We start from the raw sequence: 20,466 nt of genomic DNA, 5'->3' as shown, positions 1-20,466 counted from the left end.
TCTTAAATTAAAGGTACCATGTGGCTGCCGATGGGCCTGATATCCACTTACAAGGACATTATACTGCCACTGTTTTATCGAAATTTAAAGTTAATGTCCTCCTATGTGGATCTCATTTCTCTCAGAAACAAAACAAAACAAAAAAACCCATGTAATTCTTTGTTTTTACATTCATCAGGTCGAAATCAGCCCAAATAGCAAAGAGAAATAAAAAATCCAAGCCATGAAAGAGTTCGGGTCTTAGGAGGTTAAAGATAATCAGCATTCTAGCAGGTGCTCAGCACTACATACACTTAGTGCAACAGAAAGTGTATCAAATCATCCCTGCCTGCCATCACAGGTAGGGATTAAAGACAAGGGTATTTAACGAAATGTATTTCACAACAAATAAACTGTGCTTTTTATTTGCACATTTCTGCAGATGATTGATTTGTGCTATATGCCAAATTAAATTAACAGCTATTCTTGTGTTTCTCACGTACAACAGAAATGGGGTAGACGTCCAGGCTTCCGATATTTGGTTCTAACTTCCTCACCGAGCATGTTCCAATTAATTGGACCAAACATATCATAACAAAAGCTGGCATATTTTTCATAATGGGTCACTTTCAAATTTCAACGCTTTTTAATAGCTTCAGAGCCTTTGAATGGAAATTAAGTACAAGGAGTCAATGTCAAAGAAGCTATTTGTTTTATAGTCATTAAAGCTCTGAATTAACTGTCTTTGTTCTTGGCTTTTTTTCCCCTCTTTCATTTCCTTTATTTATACTCAGGGGGAGTCGGAAATGCCTGCGAGAGCACAAGGGAGATTCCAAACTGTACTAGTGTGTAAAACTGGGGGAGCAGCGCTTCTTGTACAGAGCAAAGTATTACAGTGTCGGGGGTTATCTTTTTTTTTGTTTTGTAATTCTCAACACAACTGATGTTAATAGTTTTCTAAGGGACCTCATTTATACAGACTTGCATGGATGTCTCATTCAACAACATCCATGCAGTTAATGTCAATTTACTCAATGAGATCATTGTAATTACTGACAAAACTTATTCAGTTTTGTGGATGTATAAGCTACATAGCAGCATTCATTTGCAAAGTGAAATATCTTTCGTGGAAATCTATCAGAAGTTATGTACATTTCCTAAGGCGTTTGCTTTGAAAATCATTTCTGCCTATATATAGACTATAATGTCGGAGTCTTCAATCAAACAGGGAATATTATTGAAATGTACAATACTGTCATCTGTTCTGTTAAATGTATATATTATTACTTTCTACATGCTCGTAGTCTGAGTACCATGGCAGCAACAGAAGATCTGACGATGGTCTTTTTTTTCTGAAAGTGTGTTTAAAAAGTCAAACATTACTTAAAGAAACCGATTTCCTTTGCTAAGGTCCTTGACTTGTGCATGTTCTTTCTGAGGACACAATTTCTGTGTTGTAGATAAGCAAGTGTTGTAAATAGTTATTTTCTAATCATCTGTCAAAAGACCCCAGTTGATTCTGCTGATTCTGTTTTGCTCTCATTTTCTTCAGTCGAGTGTTGGCTGAAATGAACCTGATAGAAAGGATTTATCTGTTAATGCAGGTAGAGCTGTATCGGCATAGTGCAGATGTCCCTCATGTTCTCTGAAAATAAAGTTAAAAGGATCATCCTCAACAGGATCATTTTCAGGATATTTGCATTTTCAGTACAGATATACAATAGATAATCAAATACTTTTAACTGGATGACTGTCATTAAACTCTCTGAACCAAACATTTGCAACTAGAGCCGACTCATTTGTTGGTCGGCCAATGCTGGCTATTTATCGATCTATTGATATTGGCATGTACAACAGCCAATAAATGAAATTTAAAAGCTACAAAACAAGAGAAACACCCTTCAGACATGCTGTTGTTATGATGTTTGTCCACCAGAGGGCACTCTGCAGGTTCCCTGCTGGGAACCACAAACACAATAACCAGCTGGTCCGAGCAAAGTCGGGCAGAGTGCGAGCTAGTAAATAACTACAAATGTTAGGGAAATCTGTATATCCCATGTTTGAATCACCAAATATCTGTAGCGGTATTGGCCTTAAACGTCCCATATCAGTCCGGTTCTATTTGCAAGTGAGTCTGTGGCTCTCACCGTTCAGATTTGGCTTCGATACTAATGTTGAATCACTTTGAAAAAAATGTATCTATTGTGGTGACCAGTGATCAAATTCACAATTTCAACTCGTTGGGGAAAAACATGGTGTTTATTTTAAGTAGGCTTACAGTTGGGTTGTGGTTTCTGCTTCTTCTTTGGTTTGTGGCAGTTTCCAATGGAGCTCATGCCAGTATTATTATTTGTAATGTCCTGCAATTCTTTTTAGTCATGGTGGTGCTGGCTGCTCTTCTGGCCAATCCACCTCATTGGTCCAGATTCAACAGTAATAGGATGTATTGTTCTAAAACAGTTATGCTGCCTAGTGGGTAACTTCATACGACAAGTCCTTGATTTATCCACTAACACCACCGAGTGGTTGACATGGGTTTAAATCAGGACTTGGTTATGATAAAATACTAGGAATGAATGGTATTATACATTTCAAATTGTGTCTTCATTCTCTTCAAAGGACTGCTGTGTGAAGTCTTGTTTTTTTGTACCTTGCCAGAGCAGCATAATTAACATGGTGATGCCAACTAATGATGACAAAACATATATGGTGGTAATAAGTAGTTTAATTAAGTCAATGAAATTTTCTCTGCCTAGACTCTTCAGCCTGAACTACTTTTTAAGATTTCATTCTCAAAAACCAAGTCCATATTCAGTCAGTAACAGTTCCACTACTGTAAGGCCAAAGTGAAGATGTTTGGGCTTTTTTGGACATGAGAACTTTGAGATACAGTAAACCTGTCTGTGCACATAACCAGACCAGAGTAAGACTGGTAAATGGTAAACTGTAAAATTTGCTTGTAAATTAGTGTATATATAACAGCCTTATAGCAATGAGTCACATCGATGTTATTGAACTTGTTAAAAGAAAGTTCTCAACTGCAAATCTGATGCAGCACGATTGAAGTGAAAGAGTCCTACATTCATTTTAATCACAGTAACTCGATGCAGTCCCTTCACAGAATCTGTAATGCTCAGTGGCCTTCAGTGCCAGGACACACCTGGGCCTCCAAGATGGTTTAAAGTGATGTGTACAATGTGAAACGGTAAATCACTTATTAGCTCACAGTTTTTGGATTTCAATATCATGTTCTCCCATTATTTTCAGTTGTCATAGCTTCAACTTTACATATATATTTTTTTCCATGTATGCTATCAAACCCAACTTTAAGCCTACAAAGTGCTATTGCTGTTTATTAGGATTAGATAAGCTAATGAGTCCATGTTCTACAGAGTGTGTTACCAGCATCTTTGGTGCTCATTGTGGCACAATTTTTACACCACTCAAAATGTGCAACTACTGCTATTTTAACAATGTGACAAAACCAGAACATTGTCTTCAACTGTGCCTGGAACAGTTTGTATTTATTTAATGAATCCACAGTGTACAAACAGAGCTCCCCTGGCTGCCATTAGCCTCCATTCACAAACCAACGCTCCAGTCACTGCTTTGCATCTAGTTTGAAATGAGAGAACATCGTCCTCCCAGCATGCAACTTGCCCCAGCTCTGCATTCTCCAGGCCTGCAAAAGCCAAGTGGCCTCGACTTGACTCTCCCAGTATCCAGCATTGTGATAATGAGAGAAAGCTGGACAGCTCAGGGGAGGGTGCCACATGCAGAGGTTTCCTGCAGCGCTCAGCTCAAGCAAACAGCAGTTCCAGGAGAAGCGAAAGGCTGCAAAAAGATATAGGCTGTCACATCACATATGCATTACCTGGAACAGAGTGCTCTCATCTCAAACCAAACAGCCAAGTCAAGCCTTGTTAATACAGACAGAACACACATTGAACAAAGATTGTTCTAGAGCTTTGTTGTATTCAACACATGCCATAAGCAAAGGATTGTTTGCTTGGCTGGATTTTGTTTGGGTAAAGGCTTTGATGGTGGCACTTTGTTCTGATTCTTATTAGAAAAGCAGAATTAGGGAGGACAGAAAAAGAGAAATCAAAAAGTGTCTCCATCCTTAACTACACATGGATATTGTCTTTGTTTTCTGTTGTTTTTCTCTCTCTTGGACCCTTTGAAATTGTGAAGAATGTACAATGAACGTAGTACACTGGCTGTCCATAAAAGTTTGCAAAGAAAGAAAAGAACAAATGCTTCAAAATGTGGTGCTTTATCTGCACCAGCACATTGGAAGTGCCACTAGTAAAAGAAAGGACTTTGATCACTGGAAACTTCTGTCTCATCTGATATCTTAAATGCCACATTATACCATAAGCACCAGACAAATCCATACTTGAACCATAAAAGAGATTCTTTGCATTTGTGATTTTTCAGAAGGCAAAAGCATTGTAATGTTCTTCAGTGCACAAAAATCTACAATGCATGCATCATCGGTAATGTTCTGTTTCATCTTGATTTCGATATTTCTACGGTAAAGAAACTGTCATTTTGAAATTGTTTCAAATAAATGTATTTTTGTACATCAGTGCGTTCATTCTCTGGATGATGAATTTCTTGTGAACCCAAGGGTGCAAAGAAAATGATGTTCGCTGAGCATTACACTGTTTGCTTGATGACTCAGTGCACCAACCTCCAGTGCAGAAGCACAAAGCGAGGTCGGAAAAGCACCAGCAGTGTTGTTGGCCTTGTGTCTGGCCTGCAACCGCGGTCAGTGTCACCAAACCGTCACGGCACGGTGTCAGCTCTCACCATCTGTCAAACTAATGGAATAAACACACTGATACAGTGAGGAAAAATGCACAGAGAGAACAGCTCGAGCACATTGTTTGCAGTAATAAAAAAGATGGATGCAATAAAGTCCTTTACAGTTTTATAGGTTTTTTAGTGTAAATGACTTCACTGTATTATAGGAATGTGTCTGCTGAAAAGTGTAGACTTTTCTGTTGGACATTGGAGCACAGATGCTACACCTTATGTTGCAATAAGAGAAACATTTATGAGCCTCACTAATTTCTAAACCTGCTTATGTCAGACATTAAAACAAGAGTAATTACTACACTGTGCTTTTCTTTCAAGTAATGCTTATTTAGTCCACAAAACCATTAATAATAACCATCAAAAATAATTATTTGAATTAACTAAAAAAAAAAAAGAAAAATCAAGAAAAAAAAATTCTAAAAATACTTAAAAATATATGAAGTTTACAGAGTTTAATCTATTTAATTACAGTGAGCTTTTGGGTTTACTGTGTAGAACTTCAGGTTCTATTCCATAATTAAGAAATCCTCATTTAAAATTGCTTGAACATTTTTAATAATTCAGAGAGTTAAAACTCCAGCCTTCAAACTTCCTTAACCAAATTTTGTGTTTCTGATTCACACATGGAAAGATTGCTGTGGAATAAATTTATCAGTTTATTCAATATTTTCTTTCCACTGGTGGTGATGTGAAAAACATAACTTTTTTCCTAATATAAATCTGAATCTTAAAATAAGAACAAAGAATTATGAATGGCCCTGACAGCTATACTAGCCAGATGGCCCCACTCCGTGCATTAGCAAAGGAAGGATATGTTGCTTTTTGTTTGGTGATTATTAAAAGGTTCACAGCCCGAGCTGCCCAATAAATTCTTTTTGTGCCACTACTCGTTTCCCTAATTCTCTGCAACAGAAATCATGCTAGCCACATTAATGGGATCTATACAAGGTTAGAATAAACTAGAATTATATTTTAAATCCTAATAAAATGAATCCAGTCAGAGCAGATTTTAAATAGAAATAGATGTAGGTTAACACTAAGTGAGTAGTCTAATGTTATATTTATGAATGAATCTAAGCTTGCTGCCGTAGTAATATAAAATTCTGTGAAACAAAAACAAAAAACGACCACAGTTCTGGTGCCATTTTATCATCAACACAAGAACAGGAGCTTTCTGGGACCAGTTTGTCCCAGTAAGTTTTATCCTTCCAGAAATGAACTATTCATCAATTTTTTTTATTTTCAAAGAAATGATGAATTAAAAACCTTTAACTTAAAGAAGTTCAATAATTTTTTCCTCCTAACTTTCTTAAATTAATCTATTGGCGTCTCTTTCTAGTGCCGATTATGAACGCCTGCCTGTATTCAGTCAGGATACAGTGTGGAAGGTTTATGGGTGGAAAGTCACACTGATCTTTATTGTAAAGTATGTTTATGAGGGGTAAGTTTTGAACACCATTTCTGCTGCTGATGATGACATTTTTATCAACAGATGATATTCTACAATCAATTATTGATGTCTGTATTAAGCTGCTGTGGTTTAAACTTTTAAAAAGTGTAAATTTTAAAGATTTTGAGATATTAGCAACAATCAAATTGAGCTCTGTCAAAATGATCAAACATTAAATCATCATCAGTATTTTATGCCAGTTTAAACCTTTGAATTATAAATTATTTATTTAAAAAAAAGAAAAAAAACCCCATATTTTTCCATGTAATAAATGGTGTGAGGGACAGGCCATTGTTGGTGATTAAATAAAAATAATAATAATAGATCTTAATAATAATGGATTGCATTTATATAGCATTTTTTCTAGGCACCCAAAGTGCTTTACAGTTCCACTGTTCATTCACTCTCACATTCACACACTGGTGCAGGCAAACCACAGTTGTAGCCACAGCTGCCCTGGGGCAGACTGACAGAAGCAAGGCTGCCGTATCGCGCCATCGGCCCCTCTGGCCATCACTAGTAGGCGGTAGGTGAAGTGTCTTGCCCAAGGACACAACGACCAGGACAGACCGAGCTGGGGATCGAACCGGCAACCTTCCGGTAACAAAATGAGCTTCCCAACCCCCTGAATGTCAAAGATCTGCAACAGATCAGATAGTGTCAGATAATCCCCCTCCATACCTTCATGGCCAAAAATACCTCATTCACTTTTATTAAAACCACTTTTTTCAATATCTCTGCCCTTGCAGTATAAAACTATGCATTCTGCAATGTCACCATTTCATTTTGAAGAAATGTAGCGATGTTTAAATTTTGTATTCCACCAGATTCGACCATTTGATTTGTTTGTATGTGTGTGCGAAATATTTTTAAAATCAAAATCTGATTCATCAACATGAAGATTTATTGTGCAAACTGCAACATCTTTGAAAACTTCAACACAATAGAACATATAAAATATTTACAAATCTGAAACTAATTCAAACAGTCATGCTTTAAATATGCACACCTTCTTACTTTGTCCTATAAATTTGAACATCCTACAAAATATATAATATATATTCTACATTACATTGTAGGAAACAGTTATACAGTACATGCTATAATGTGAAATTCCTGTTGTTCTACTACATGTCATGTATTCATAGTTTCAGGTATAAAAACAGATCTTTTTAAAACAATGTAAAGTCCAAAAAATTAATGAATTTTTAGAGAAATATTCAGACTGGTGATATATATATATATATATATATATATATATATATATATATATATATATATATATATATATATATATATATATATATATATATATATATATATATATATATATATATATACACACACACACACATACATACACACACACACACACACACACACACACACACACACACACACACACACACACACACACACACACACACACACACAGGTATATATATATTTTAATATCTATTGTCTCTCAGTTGTCATCGATGGCAAAAGCAGGACACATTTCCTTCTTGTCACCAAGTGACATTTCAGCAACTTTAAGGGCTCACTGGTCAACGTAAGTATTAAAATGATGAGCAACGAATTTTGTTCCTGAATGTGGTGGTGACCTAAAAATGAGCTCAAAGAAAAGTGAGCTGGTGAGCAGCATGTGAACGGTTTGACAGAAAGTACCAAAAACTACTGAATAAGTTACCGTTGTGCATTATTGTTACCATGTGAGCCACTCTGAGTGTAAGAACTGTTCTGTCACAGAAGTCAGATTTTACCTATTTAAAAATGCATCATGCAGAGGTGGCTGAGACAGAATAAAACAGAGCCAGCCTCCACAGCTCCCAAGCAGCCACACAAACGACTTGTTCAAAGTGATATATGTTGTTTAAAAGTTAAAGAAGCTGCTGGAGTTGAAATCGGCTTCAGGGTGAGCAACGACTAGAATAACAAATAAATGTATCTAAAGAATTATGACGAAGATAAAATAAGAAAAATAAATAAATAAAAATATAACAACTTCATAATTATACTATTCGAAAACAAAGACTCCATGGTGTTACCTCCTGCACCGTATCAAAAGAAGTCCTGAAGCTTTATAGTGTTATTAGGTGTCATAAAACAGGAGCCATCACTGCTTGTCAATGCAATACAGAAAACACTGGTCATGCATCTGACCTGTCTACCGAAAGGTTAAAAAAAGAAAGATTTGTTCTACAATATAAAAGCAAAGTAAGATAGCACAGTGTTGTCTCACATAGATACTGTGACAGTTAAATGGAGGAGGTCTAAAGTAGTACAAAAGTGGTAAAAAAGCACAAAAGCAATGATCAAGTACTTCTGTTTGAAGGAGAAAATATCGACCTGCATTGCACCTTTCATGAACATGTCAGCAAGTGTCGAAAAATACTTCATGTCTATGATTATGTTGTTTTGAAGAATGAGAGGATGCGACAAAACAGCTGCTGATAAACTCTGTCAAACTGACAAAGATATAAAACTGCCCCATTAACTGTGTTAATCCAATTATATTTAATTTAGTTTTATTATGTTTTATTTATTTACCTCACAAAGGTCGCCTCCAGGTTCTTTATAATGTAGGGTAGACACTTTAATATTAGAGAGGAAAATCCCACCAATCAGACAATCTTGGAGACAGCAGGAAGGAAGAATTCCTTTTTAACAGGAAACTGCCTCCAGCAGAACCGAGCCCTGGGAGAGGGAGCGCTCTGCCATGATTGGTTTGGGGTGACAGGGAAAGAAAGGAGCAGGCTCCGCATTCTGGTTGAATAAAAATGTTTTATATTTTTGCTTACTAGGAAAAGAAAATAAAAAATTATACAATGCACAAAAAGCTCTTTATAAACATACATTTACTTTAATTATCTGCTATAAGAAAATCTTTCATGTAAAAGAAATCGCAGTGAGACTTTTTCCTAAATAAAGGTTAAATGAATGAAACGAGAGGATGAGTGTGGACTCTGTGTGGGCTGGAGGTCTCATCGCTCTCATTGCTGGGTCATTACTGTCAGTCTTCCAATTAAAGTTAGTGACTGATGAACCCAGAGAACTAAGTAACTTTACAGGCAATTACAGCTGTGTTTTCTCAGGAGTAAGGTATGGTAGCAAACTAAAGCATACAAAATTAAGCCACGACATTAAAACCACTGCAAAGAAATGTTCTGCTGCTTTGACACACCCTGTCACACTGTAACATCACTCAAGAATAAAAGGCCAAGGCACAGATTTTAACTTATTGAGGATATGTTGGAACATATGCTGAGAGCTTTTTGTCCATTGTACAATGTATAATTTTCTGTTTTCTCTTCCTAGTAAGCAAAAATATAAAACATTTTTATTCAACCAGAATGCGGAGCCTGCTCCTTTCTTTCCCTGTCACCCCAAACCAATCATGGCAGAGCGCTCCCTCTCCCAGGGCTCGGTTCTGCTGGAGGCAGTTTCCTGTTAAAAAGGAATTCTTCCTTCCTGCTGTCTCCAAGATTGTCTGATTGGTGGGATTTTCCTCTCTAATATTAAAGTGTCTACCCTATATTATGTTGGAACATATCCTGAATATGCCCCCAAATTGAAGAGGACAGAATTTTTTAAACTAATAAAAAGGTGAAAAAATTCGAACAGCTCTTCAGTTCTATTTATTAGCAAAACCACTTTTGATAAATTGTAAATGGACGCACAGGATCTCATACTGTTTGTGCTTTTTAGAGGAAGCAAATAACAAAAGAGTTCTCTGTGACAGAAAAGAATCTGGAAAGACCCAAGGCTGCATTTATGCATTAACGCTTTGGTGTCATCAGCTGATCGGGTTTAGGGTCACATGGTGACATGACTGGTGCAGTCTATTTAACATGGCTCTGACCTCAGCAACCTCAAAACCGCACCAGTGACGTGAAAGCGCGAGAGTGGGTCTGCGAGGGCCAATGGAGCAATTATCGTGATTATTGATTGGGGCTTTAATCATCACCACAGTGAATCTATAACATCACGGTGGGACAATTTGATCTGTGCATCTTGTCACCCTGACAAGTTACATCTTTAACGTGACAGCACCTATGCCAGACCCCTGCATGCAAATCTCCATTCATCCGAGAGCAAAGTGATTGGAAGCGAGATATTTGTTGTGCTCGATGACAGACTGTTTTCCAGAGAGAGGACAGCATTGTCATCTCGTCTCCCTCTCCCTGCTTCCACCCACCCGCCCCCCCTGGGATTGCTTCCACTAGAGTATGAAAATACCCTGTCACTTAATAAAAGCCTCCCTCAATTACAGTTTATTTCACTTTTTTGTTGTTTTCTCTGCTGTGGCAGATGAGACCTGGGCATGAAATGGAATTATTGAAGTTATCAATGCAAGATGGCAAAGCTGGCACAAACAAAAGCCATTTGTCTTTATTCACCGGGGAAGTCTGAGAGCAGCCTCATTATACTGTGGCTCGAATTAATCTTGGGCCCCTGTCTCTCCCTTTCACCTTGGGAGCCTGATACAATGTATTGTGTGCTTCTTAAAATCCCAAACACATACTCTAACCCTTGGTGCAGGTTACTGATAGACTTTCGTGTCAGGTGGAGGACAGAGAAACAGAGGTGGTGCAAGCCTAATGTGAAAAAACAGGAAAAGGTTGAATTCCTTTCTCTGTTTCAGATTCCGCAGTGTTACATTTTTGACACAACAGAAGGAAAATCAGATGGGGAAGGACTATAGCCATACATATTTATATTCAGTGTCACAAACCGTCTTTGGAAGCCGTATAGAACTACTTTGATTTGGGCTCAGATTTTTGTGACACATTTTTACAAGCCCCGTCAGTGAACCTGGTCTTGTTCTCACCTTGTAAGTCTGTCTGTCTGGGTGCAGACAGATTTTGTCGATGTGAAAGCATCACAACCGTCTGAGATGCATTCGGGAAACTCCACAGATATGCAGTTGAGATAAAGATGAAGGCCAAGATCAGAGATGGGTGTATTCAGACTGGATTACTACCAAAGGATGCCAAATGTAAAATGGGTGAGAAGACTGTAGGTCCCACATGTTTCGTGGCTGACTCTCATTTTTTTTTATAATACGTCATAATCACTGTAAAATCTGGTGTTGGAGACACTATAGCAGAAACTCCCACAGAGATCATTCAGTCAAGACCATCAGAGTCAAAGAAGACTGTTATTTCCCTCTTCTTTAGTGATCCCGTATGTGTCAGGAGTATTGGAAACGTTGAGATGCGTTTTCTCTAAAAGTGCATCTCTGTGGCTTTCAAACCCCAAAGATTGGGTCCCCCAGCACAAACAAAGTAATATAGTGTACGCTGTCAAGTGCCAGGAGGAGTGCCGTGAATTATACATCAGGGAAACCAAACAACCTCTGGCAAAGTGGATGGCACAACACAGAAGAGCTACCTCGTCAGGCCAGGACTCTGCAGTCTATTTACACCTACAGGCCAGTGCACACTCTTTCAATGATGAGGATGTACACATCCTGGACAGAGAGGAACACTGGTTTGAGACCATCTCTGAATCGAGGAGGGGGCCTAAGGGTACATCTGTCACCATCTTACAATGCTGTGATTGCAGCCATTCCCCAACTCTCTGTGAATGGTACTCATGGCCATTGATCGGTGATTGTTGATCAATGGTCATGGCAATTTGCATATTAATGATCAAGGAACTGACCTCACAGCTCAATGTTCATTTAGTGAGCTAATTTTAGTCATTATGCAAATGTACTGTTTATAAGATTGGGGAAACCTGCAGTCAGCTGAGACTGAAGAAGTCACTTGGATGAGTGACGAAACGTTTCTCCCACTGAAAACGTCCAGATGAACAGAATCAACCTTTTGGGATTTCCATTTACAGTAACTGATCTTGGTTCTATTGGTTCTGCTCTTGTGAGGGTACACCTGCCTGCTCGTCCATGTGCATACATTGAAACCCAAAGAAGGGAAAACCAATTCAACTCACTTCAGTTTAAGTGTATTTATATAGACCGTTGCACAGGGGTAACAAACTCTGATAGGCTCAGGGCAGATATTTTGGTGGGGCTTACCATTACGATATACACAGCATCTCATATTCTCTGTCTCACTTACACACACACACACACACACACACACACACACACACACACACACACAGAGTGTTGGGGAGTAACGGAATACATGTACCGCCGTTACGTATTTAGAATACAAAATATGAGTAACTGTATTCTGTTACAGTTACCGTTTAAAAAGGTGGTATTTAGAATACAGTTACTTTGGTGAAATAAATGGATTACACGGCGGTACTTTCCTGTTTCATATTCTCGCGGGTCAGGACTGTTTGGGTTTGTTTGACAGCTACGTTCTGTTGTTCCAGGCGGCAGCGTTACGGTTGCCATAGTTACAGGGTGACGCTCTCTCTCTGTGTGTTTCCTGGGTGAGAGAGCGCTTTTTTGTTGTTGTTGTTGTGCTAAGCTAAAAGGCAGAATGCTACAGGCATAGCCCTAAAGAATGTAGCCTCATGGGCAGTGTAGTCCGTGCTGCAGGGAGAATGAACTGCCATACACGTTATGTGTCTGTGAACGCGAGGAGGGAGAAAAAGGAAAAGTCCGAGCTGTCAATGAGCAGAAACGGGAGCTGGAAGCATGTAAATATAATAATAACCACTGCAGCCAAGAAGAGTGCCTGACGAGCCCAGTTGTAAGTAAGCTATTAAGACTCGACTGTACACTGTGTTCGTGTTTTCCTCCGAAACAATAAGTTCCGTTGGAGCAGCCTTTCAACGCCTCTCTCTGTCTCTCGCTAGCAAAGTTGACCCAGACAACAAAGTAAAGCTAGTTTTCAGCTAGGAGCCCGACACGAACCCGACGTATTAGCCAGAGGTCCCTTTACTACGGTTCAGAGCCGCGGACCTTCAGTAACAGTAATAAATCACACAGCAATAGTACATTCATGTAGTTGTAAAAAGCATGATAATATATTAAGTAATCCAAAGTATTCAGAATACGTTACTCTCACTGAGTAACGCAACGGAATACGTTACAGAATACATTTTGGGGCATGTAATCTGGAAACTGTAGTGGAATACATTTTAAAAGTAACCTTCCCAACACTACACACACACACACACACACACACACACACACACACACACACACACACACACACACACACACACACACAGTAACTGCAAAATAATAGCATATAGCAATAATCAATAATATCAATAGCATGATTCAGGTGTTTGATCAGCACCATGGACAGCAACTGCAGCCAGCAGTCAGGGGCACAGACACATATTTCTAAGGTTCTGCTATAAACTCACACCATCTTCTTCAGCTAGGCCCTAAACACGACCACAAGCCCCAAACAGACTGAGCTTCGTTAAAGTAACATAAAGATGGGAACAAACGCACCACAGGCCCTGACAGACCAACTCCATGAGATCACAGCACCAAACAAGCACACTCATTTATGGAATTCCTCATCCAACAGTCATTTCCAGACATGTCTCTCTCTCTCTCTCTCTCACACACACACACACACACACACACACACACACACACACACTATAATTTATCAAAACACAAAGACAAGCCACTCACTTGTCAGAGGTGAGTAACTCCATCTTTCAGGCCTTGTCCTGGACAAAGCCACTAACAACACTGCTCAGATTCAAAGTCCTGGTGGTATTCTCATCCTGCTCTCTTCACTCTCTTTTTTTGAGCACTGCTTTTTTGCATTGTCTTGCTAAACATAATTTAAAATGCAGCAGTGCCGACTAACTACTCTGGATGAAAATCAGGTTGTTGCATTGGTGATGTCAGGGGCAATTTCCACAAATGACAGGGAGCAAGGCTAAAAAGTAAAAGTAATATATTTCCCAGCATGCCTTTCCGCTATAAAAATGTCTTCAGAAAAGGTGTCTATTTTAGTCAGTGAAGTGTAAAATTACTGAGTAAATATTTCCAGGGCTAAAATTTAATCCATAAAGAAAATGTATACTGCATAAAAAAAGTTGAGCTTTGGTTCAGAAGATCAAACCATAACTTAAATGTAGAGAAGAACTCTTATAATCTGTCCACTTTTCCATAAAACTGGGAATATGAGCCTCTTACCTTCAGCGCTGTCTTTGTATAGTTGCCTCAAAGCCATATTTAATATAAGGTAAAGACCCCCGAGCGTACAGCAGCATAACGGATGGATGGTTCAAGGTCACCTGATCCAGTCCTATCTATGTTTTATCCAGAATTTTTTTTTTCCCCGAAAAAAGACATAAGCAAATGAAGGTGAGCTTAACACTTGTTAAATGCGTTGTCTTCATTGCCTCAAGCCAGAACAGGACAGGTCAGAAGAATGAAAATACCCAGGAGCCCCTGACTTTGAAAATTGTTTTTCACAGTGACATCTACAGAGACAAAGGGGAAACATTTCATATTCTAAAACATATTCAGACAATTCTGAATTCAGACAATATCTTTTGTTTTTAAATGAGAAAATACTTCAGGGATTAACACTGACTGGTTGGCTGGGGAAATACAAGTCTGGTCAACTCCAGAACCTCTGATAAAGAGCAGCAAGAAGCTGCTTTAATAAACCTTTCTTTGGGAGCCATCTGGGTCCCATCTGTCTCCCACACCCTGCTCGAGACACACAGTTGCTTTGGATCCTATTAAAGGAGCTTTTGCCTCCACCACTTCAAGCTATTGCCATAAATGTGGATGAAGCATCATCAGCAAGATCAAAAAGTGTGCGTGCTTTTTGAAGGTAGCCCAGAAAGAAAGCTATTAAATTGAGGGGAAGCACTTATTTAAATACTAAGGTGTTAGTTCAATACGTAGGAGAGAGCTTCATATCCCATTTTTAACACCTGCTCACTATAAGCTGACTCCTGCAGAAAGCTGACCTGGCTGTCAGAGTTTCAGCTCAAGGAGTGTAATTATACACACATGAGATATATGTTCGAGGCCATATAGAAAACAGCTTCAGGGAAGAACACAGCACCAGCACAGTGGTAGTCGCTTAAGATATTCAGCTTTTTACCATCATACAGGCATCAAAGTCATTCCAGACAGTTCATAGACACTGTATCTTACTTTGAACATGAAGACATTTGTGTGGTATGATGGTCAGGGATTTTAGGCAGTTAACAACAAGAGAAAATATCACGAATAACGAAGAATCGTGTACATTTTCATGTTCTTGATCCAGTCAGCTTGGTAAGAGTTTTCATGCATCATGTTTAAAGTCCTCTTTAAAATGCCTTAGGCCTCAATGAATGCAATAATATGTTAGTGTTGACTCTGCTGATTCATCTGAAGTCAATACAGAGACTTTCAGATTTAAAGCTTTTGTTGTAACACCAAAAGATCAAAAATGCAAAAACTGTCAGTATCAAGATTTACACCATGTTTTTTTCTAACATTTTCAATCAAAAATAAATAAATAAAAGAAAAATAAGATTAAGAATGTAAAAAATAAAAAATAAAAATCTGTAAACTTTTGGCAGGGCAATTTTTTTAATACACTCTCTCACAGGGTTGTTTTCGGCATGTGGTCATGATGGTTTGGATTGGGAATGGGAAGAATGTCCTCACAAAGATAAAACCTAAATGTTTGCCCCCGCCCATCATACAGAGTGGACTTTTTGGCAGAATATGAGAGACAGAATACACTCTCCAAGTTTGAGTTGGATTCGATGAGCTGGATGCTCAATCATCCAGGAAAGGAAATCCCGAAAAGTTGATTCCGTCAAGAAGAACAGAATCAACATTTTGGCACTTGTGGAGACGTGTGAAGAACAGGTGTATGGATGGATGGAGATACAGAGATACGTTGAATGTTGAGGAGAAAATGCTGTTACCCTAAAATGCAGGTGAGATTGCTGTATAGCTAAACGGCGAATGTAAGGGGAGAATCCTCAGCACTTTTGCTGAACAAGCCGTGTAATGAATTTGCAATGCTTGTCACTTTACCCAATTTTCTGTATAAGCACATATGACTGGATCATGATTTCCTGCAATTTCTTTCTCGTTTTTTTTTTTTTTTTTATCACGGGGTAATCAGAGTTGAACTAATTTTTAATTACTTTCAATCTAATTACCGAGTGTGTTTAACCAGCTCTCACAGCTGCAGGACAAAATATCATTCAATCATTTTATCTTTACAAAACCACATACATTTCACATGTAGAAACAGCAATGTTTGATTAGCTATAAACAGCATATCCAGTCAATCTTGCCAAATGTTCCTGTTGAATTGCTTTAAGATAATGTAGAAATTATTAAACATGTCAGTGGCTCCAGTATCTACGTTTGCCTGAAACTGATGGACATGGTCTGCTGGAGCTGCTTATTCAGATGAACATAAACTCAACATCTCTCAGAATCTGTAACATAATGAACAAAGTTATAAGATAGGAAACACAAGTGTTATGCCTAAAGCCCTGATGAAAAGTATGAGGACTCTTAATATGTCATGTTATCCATGAATGCCTCAAGGCCCACTAGCTGAAAGTATGCATATAGAATTATTGTAGTAATAATAATAAAGATCAATTTATTAAGTGTACCACCAAATCACATTTGGAGGGCAAAGTGCATTACACAAACAGAAGCACTCAGTGAGATCAAAGTCTCTTTACTCATTCAGGAGATTTGCCAGCACTTAGCCACCGAGGCAGCCACACTGACCTTTGTAATGCTGTCATTAAAAAAAAGCAGGCTTCATACTCAATTAAGTACACCAGGCTTCACAGAGAGGAAACTTTGCCTCTCTCCGCATCAGTTACCATATGAATAACATATGAGCAATGATCCTCTGCTGAACAAATTTTAATTTTCTCTCTTATTTATTCACACAATTATGTAATCGTTATTCATACCACTTGGACAAAGACAACAGGAGTGATGTCTGCATCCCAGCGCTGCTTCCGAAAAACTATTGAGATCTGCAGGAAATGTGGATGCATAAACTTCCCCTTTGAAAAAAAGAAGATGTTTCATTATTTATGATTTTATACTCACAGATGGAAATCATAAATATGCATCGTCTACCTCGTGTCAGAGCTGTTAGAGAGGCTGGCATTTTTGATCAGTCAGAACGGCAAGCTCAGAGCTATTTGTCATTAATTCAAAGCCAGAATATTTATTATTGTTTAGTACCGGGCAACACCGCGCCAAAGGACGGCTGTCACTGTGATCGCCATTTAGGCCCGGTTCGAAAACATCAAAGATAACTCTTACTTACCTGTGACTAAAACATGGCAGATTAACATTCCCACCAACATATTCTAGATTCCTTGTTCATGACAGTCCCAAAGAAATGACAAAGTAAATAAAGAAAACCGTGTTCCAATAATTCCACCCAGAATTTAGCTCCCAGCACTCATCTCAAAAGTTTCTTCACCTGCAAAGAAACGAATAACAGCGAATAAGAGTTAAAGAAAGTCCCAGAAAAGCAACAGCACATGGTGCTTCATATTGTAAAGACCCTACAATAAATACAGAGAAAACCAAAACAACCAAATAAACCTCTTTGAACAAGCACTTGGCAACAGTGGGAAGGAAAAACTCTCTTTCAACAGGAAGAACCAAGTTCAGGGAGGGGCGGGCATTTGCCGTGACTGGTTGGGGTTAGGGGAGGAAGGCGGGACAAAGACATGCTGTGGAAGAGAGACAGAGATTAATAATAACAATCACTCACCATAAACATGGTGAGTGAAGAAGAAACACTCCCAGCAGCACAGGCCTATTCAAGCACAACTATGGGAAGATTCATGGTCACCTGATCCAGCACCAACTATATGCTTTATCAGAAAAGGAAAGATACAGCCTACTCTAATGTAGAGAAGGTGTCTGGCTCCCAATTTTGAAACTAGGAACTCCCTCCCATTCTACTTTTAAATACTATAGGAAGAACAAGTAAGCCTGCAGTGTGAGAGTAAAGTGCTCTAATGGGGGTGAAACGTTACTATGAGTTCTTTCACATAAGATGGGGCCTGATTATTTAAGACCTTGTATGTGAGGAGCAGGATTTTGAATTCTGGATTTAACAGGGAGCCAATGAAGGAAAGCCAATACAGGAGAGATCTGGTCTCTCTTTCTAGTCCCTGTCAGGACTCTTGCTGCAGCATTTTGCATTAACGGAAAGCTTTTCAGGGAGTTTTTAGGACATCCTGATGTCTAACTATGATCAACACAAGTGGGACATGCCTCTCCGTGACCCTGAACTGGATGGATGGACACAATGGCATTCTAGGCAGAAACAAAATATGTGATTCTTGTAAAAATCATCTTTAAATAATCCTATCTTTTGACAGCAATTACTACGTGCCTTCTCTTTTCATTTTTATTAATTTATTTTTTCACGGTCGGTAATATTGTTCCCAAAAGGGGAAACCCGGTTAGACAAGATACATCCACACATGTTAAACTACTGCAGCGTGAAGTCATAGTTACTGCATAAATGTGACACCAAGTTTAGAGCAGAGTAAGTAAAGGATAATAAATACCACCGGGATTAAAATGTCATAAAACAACATGTCTTGTTGCAAATAATTAGTTTCATCTCTTTGGCAAAGCCTCAGAGCGGGATCCGCTTCTATGAATAGAAGGTCATGGAGGCCAATTAGAGGGTTCAGCATGGCTGCAGAGATATATGAGGCAGATACATCAGATGCAGAGACTTACATCAATATGATCGCTGCATCTTGATAATAATTTAGATATTTGGATTAGCACTTCCTATTAAAATAACCCATTAAAAGATAAGTATAAGGGATACTGAGGCATTTGCTAAGTTTGATTACTTTTAAGAGGGCTAAATGGATTGAAACTTATTAAAGTCTTTAATCATAAAGTACTTCATAAAGAAGATTATCTATCTGAAAGTGAAAAACACTTCAGAGTTGCTTTAGCCAGCCATATCTTTTCATATTTGACTGACATATGAAATGTGATGAATTTGGCTGCCATAAAAACAGGGATGATGCACTAAGTGAAGCTGTCAGAAGGTGCCTCTCCAAAGCAACACTAGTCACAGACTCGTTGCCACATTCTGACAGTTCTAAGACTCTTTGTTGAATCGTGATCCCCGATGTATTGCGACAGCATCTGTGCTTTCATTTCCAATTTTACCGGTTCCAACGGCCCATATGGAGACTGTCTGAAGTTATTGTGTCACCGTGTATGCAGATCATTTAGGTCTTCGTGCTGCCGCTTGAGTTTCAGTCTTTGCATCTTGTGTTTGGTTGCAGATTCATTAGCATTTTACCTTAAATCCTTTATTTTTCCAGGATTTAAAAAACTGTTGGCTGTAGGTCTATTTTGTGTTGTCAACAAACTGGAGATAATTTCCAATACAGTGAAATACACTGTAATCCCATTCACCCGGGTCGCTCAGGATAAACACTGAAAGACTTTCCTTGACGTTTATTTATTCCCCCTTAAACTCTGAGTTTAAAGGCAGCAACAACAATCAAGTAAGCACAGAGCCTGGCTTCTTTGGGAGTATGCACCTCTGCAGTGAGAAAAACCTTGAAATAAGGTTACACCCACCAGTGCAGACTCTGCATAGCAATACATGGGAGAGATCCACTCCTTTTTTTTAAAGCTGTGTTGGTAACAATAATAATGCTAATAATAATCCCAGCAGATCTCAGCAGTTACTTTGGTGACTAAAGTACTGAAGTCCTGAATGATCAGACTGTTATATCTTAACAATCTTAGAATCTCATGTTGACCCAAAAGAGCACTCTGTGTCTGCAGGCTTCTGGTTCCAAGACTTTCTTAAAGTAGAACGAAGGGGAGAGCCTTCAGCTGTCGGGCCCAGTTTTGGTTCAGCAGACAGACACCCTCGATATTATTGAGATTAAGCTTCAAACTTTCCTTTTTGATAAAGCTTATAGTTTTGGCTGGATCAAGTGAGCTCAAAGAGTCCATCCATCCATCCATTTATTTTCTTCTGCTTATTTGGGGCTGGGTCGCGGGGGCAACAGCCAGCCACTCTTTGGAGAAAGCTAATTTCTGAAGCTTGTATCCATGATCTCACGCTTTCTCTTAGTTGTGCTGCTGTAGGGTCGGGCTGCTGGAGGACTTCCTATCATGTACATAGCAATACCTTTTATTCCTTGTAGTCCCCATGTTCTTATATATTACCACTACTACACTTCCTTAATGTTTGCCTCCTCTCTCCTGTTTTTTTTTCTACCATGGTGACTTTCTGCGCTCCTTTTTTCTCCTC

At 38.7% G+C, this 20,466-nt stretch overlaps 1 protein-coding gene across 1 annotated transcript in view; it reads left to right on the top strand.

Moving 5' to 3' along the window:
- The window catches only part of sorcs3a (sortilin related VPS10 domain containing receptor 3a), a 240,046-nt gene extending 235,520 nt beyond the window's left edge, over window positions 1-4,526 (top strand). Inside the window, exon 27 of the mRNA XM_063477027.1 lies at window positions 774-4,526. Within this exon, the coding sequence (XP_063333097.1) occupies window positions 774-832 (59 nt within the window). The 3' untranslated portion in view covers window positions 833-4,526. The remainder of the gene's footprint in view (window positions 1-773) is intronic.
- Window positions 4,527-20,466: the final 15,940 nt, after the last annotated feature.

Source organism: Pelmatolapia mariae, linkage group LG6 (genome assembly GCF_036321145.2).
Source record: "Pelmatolapia mariae isolate MD_Pm_ZW linkage group LG6, Pm_UMD_F_2, whole genome shotgun sequence".
Classification (NCBI taxonomy): Eukaryota; Metazoa; Chordata; class Actinopteri; order Cichliformes; family Cichlidae; genus Pelmatolapia; species Pelmatolapia mariae.
The sequence above is the reverse complement of the archived record's forward strand: the minus strand, read 5'-3'. Positions and strand labels throughout refer to the sequence as shown.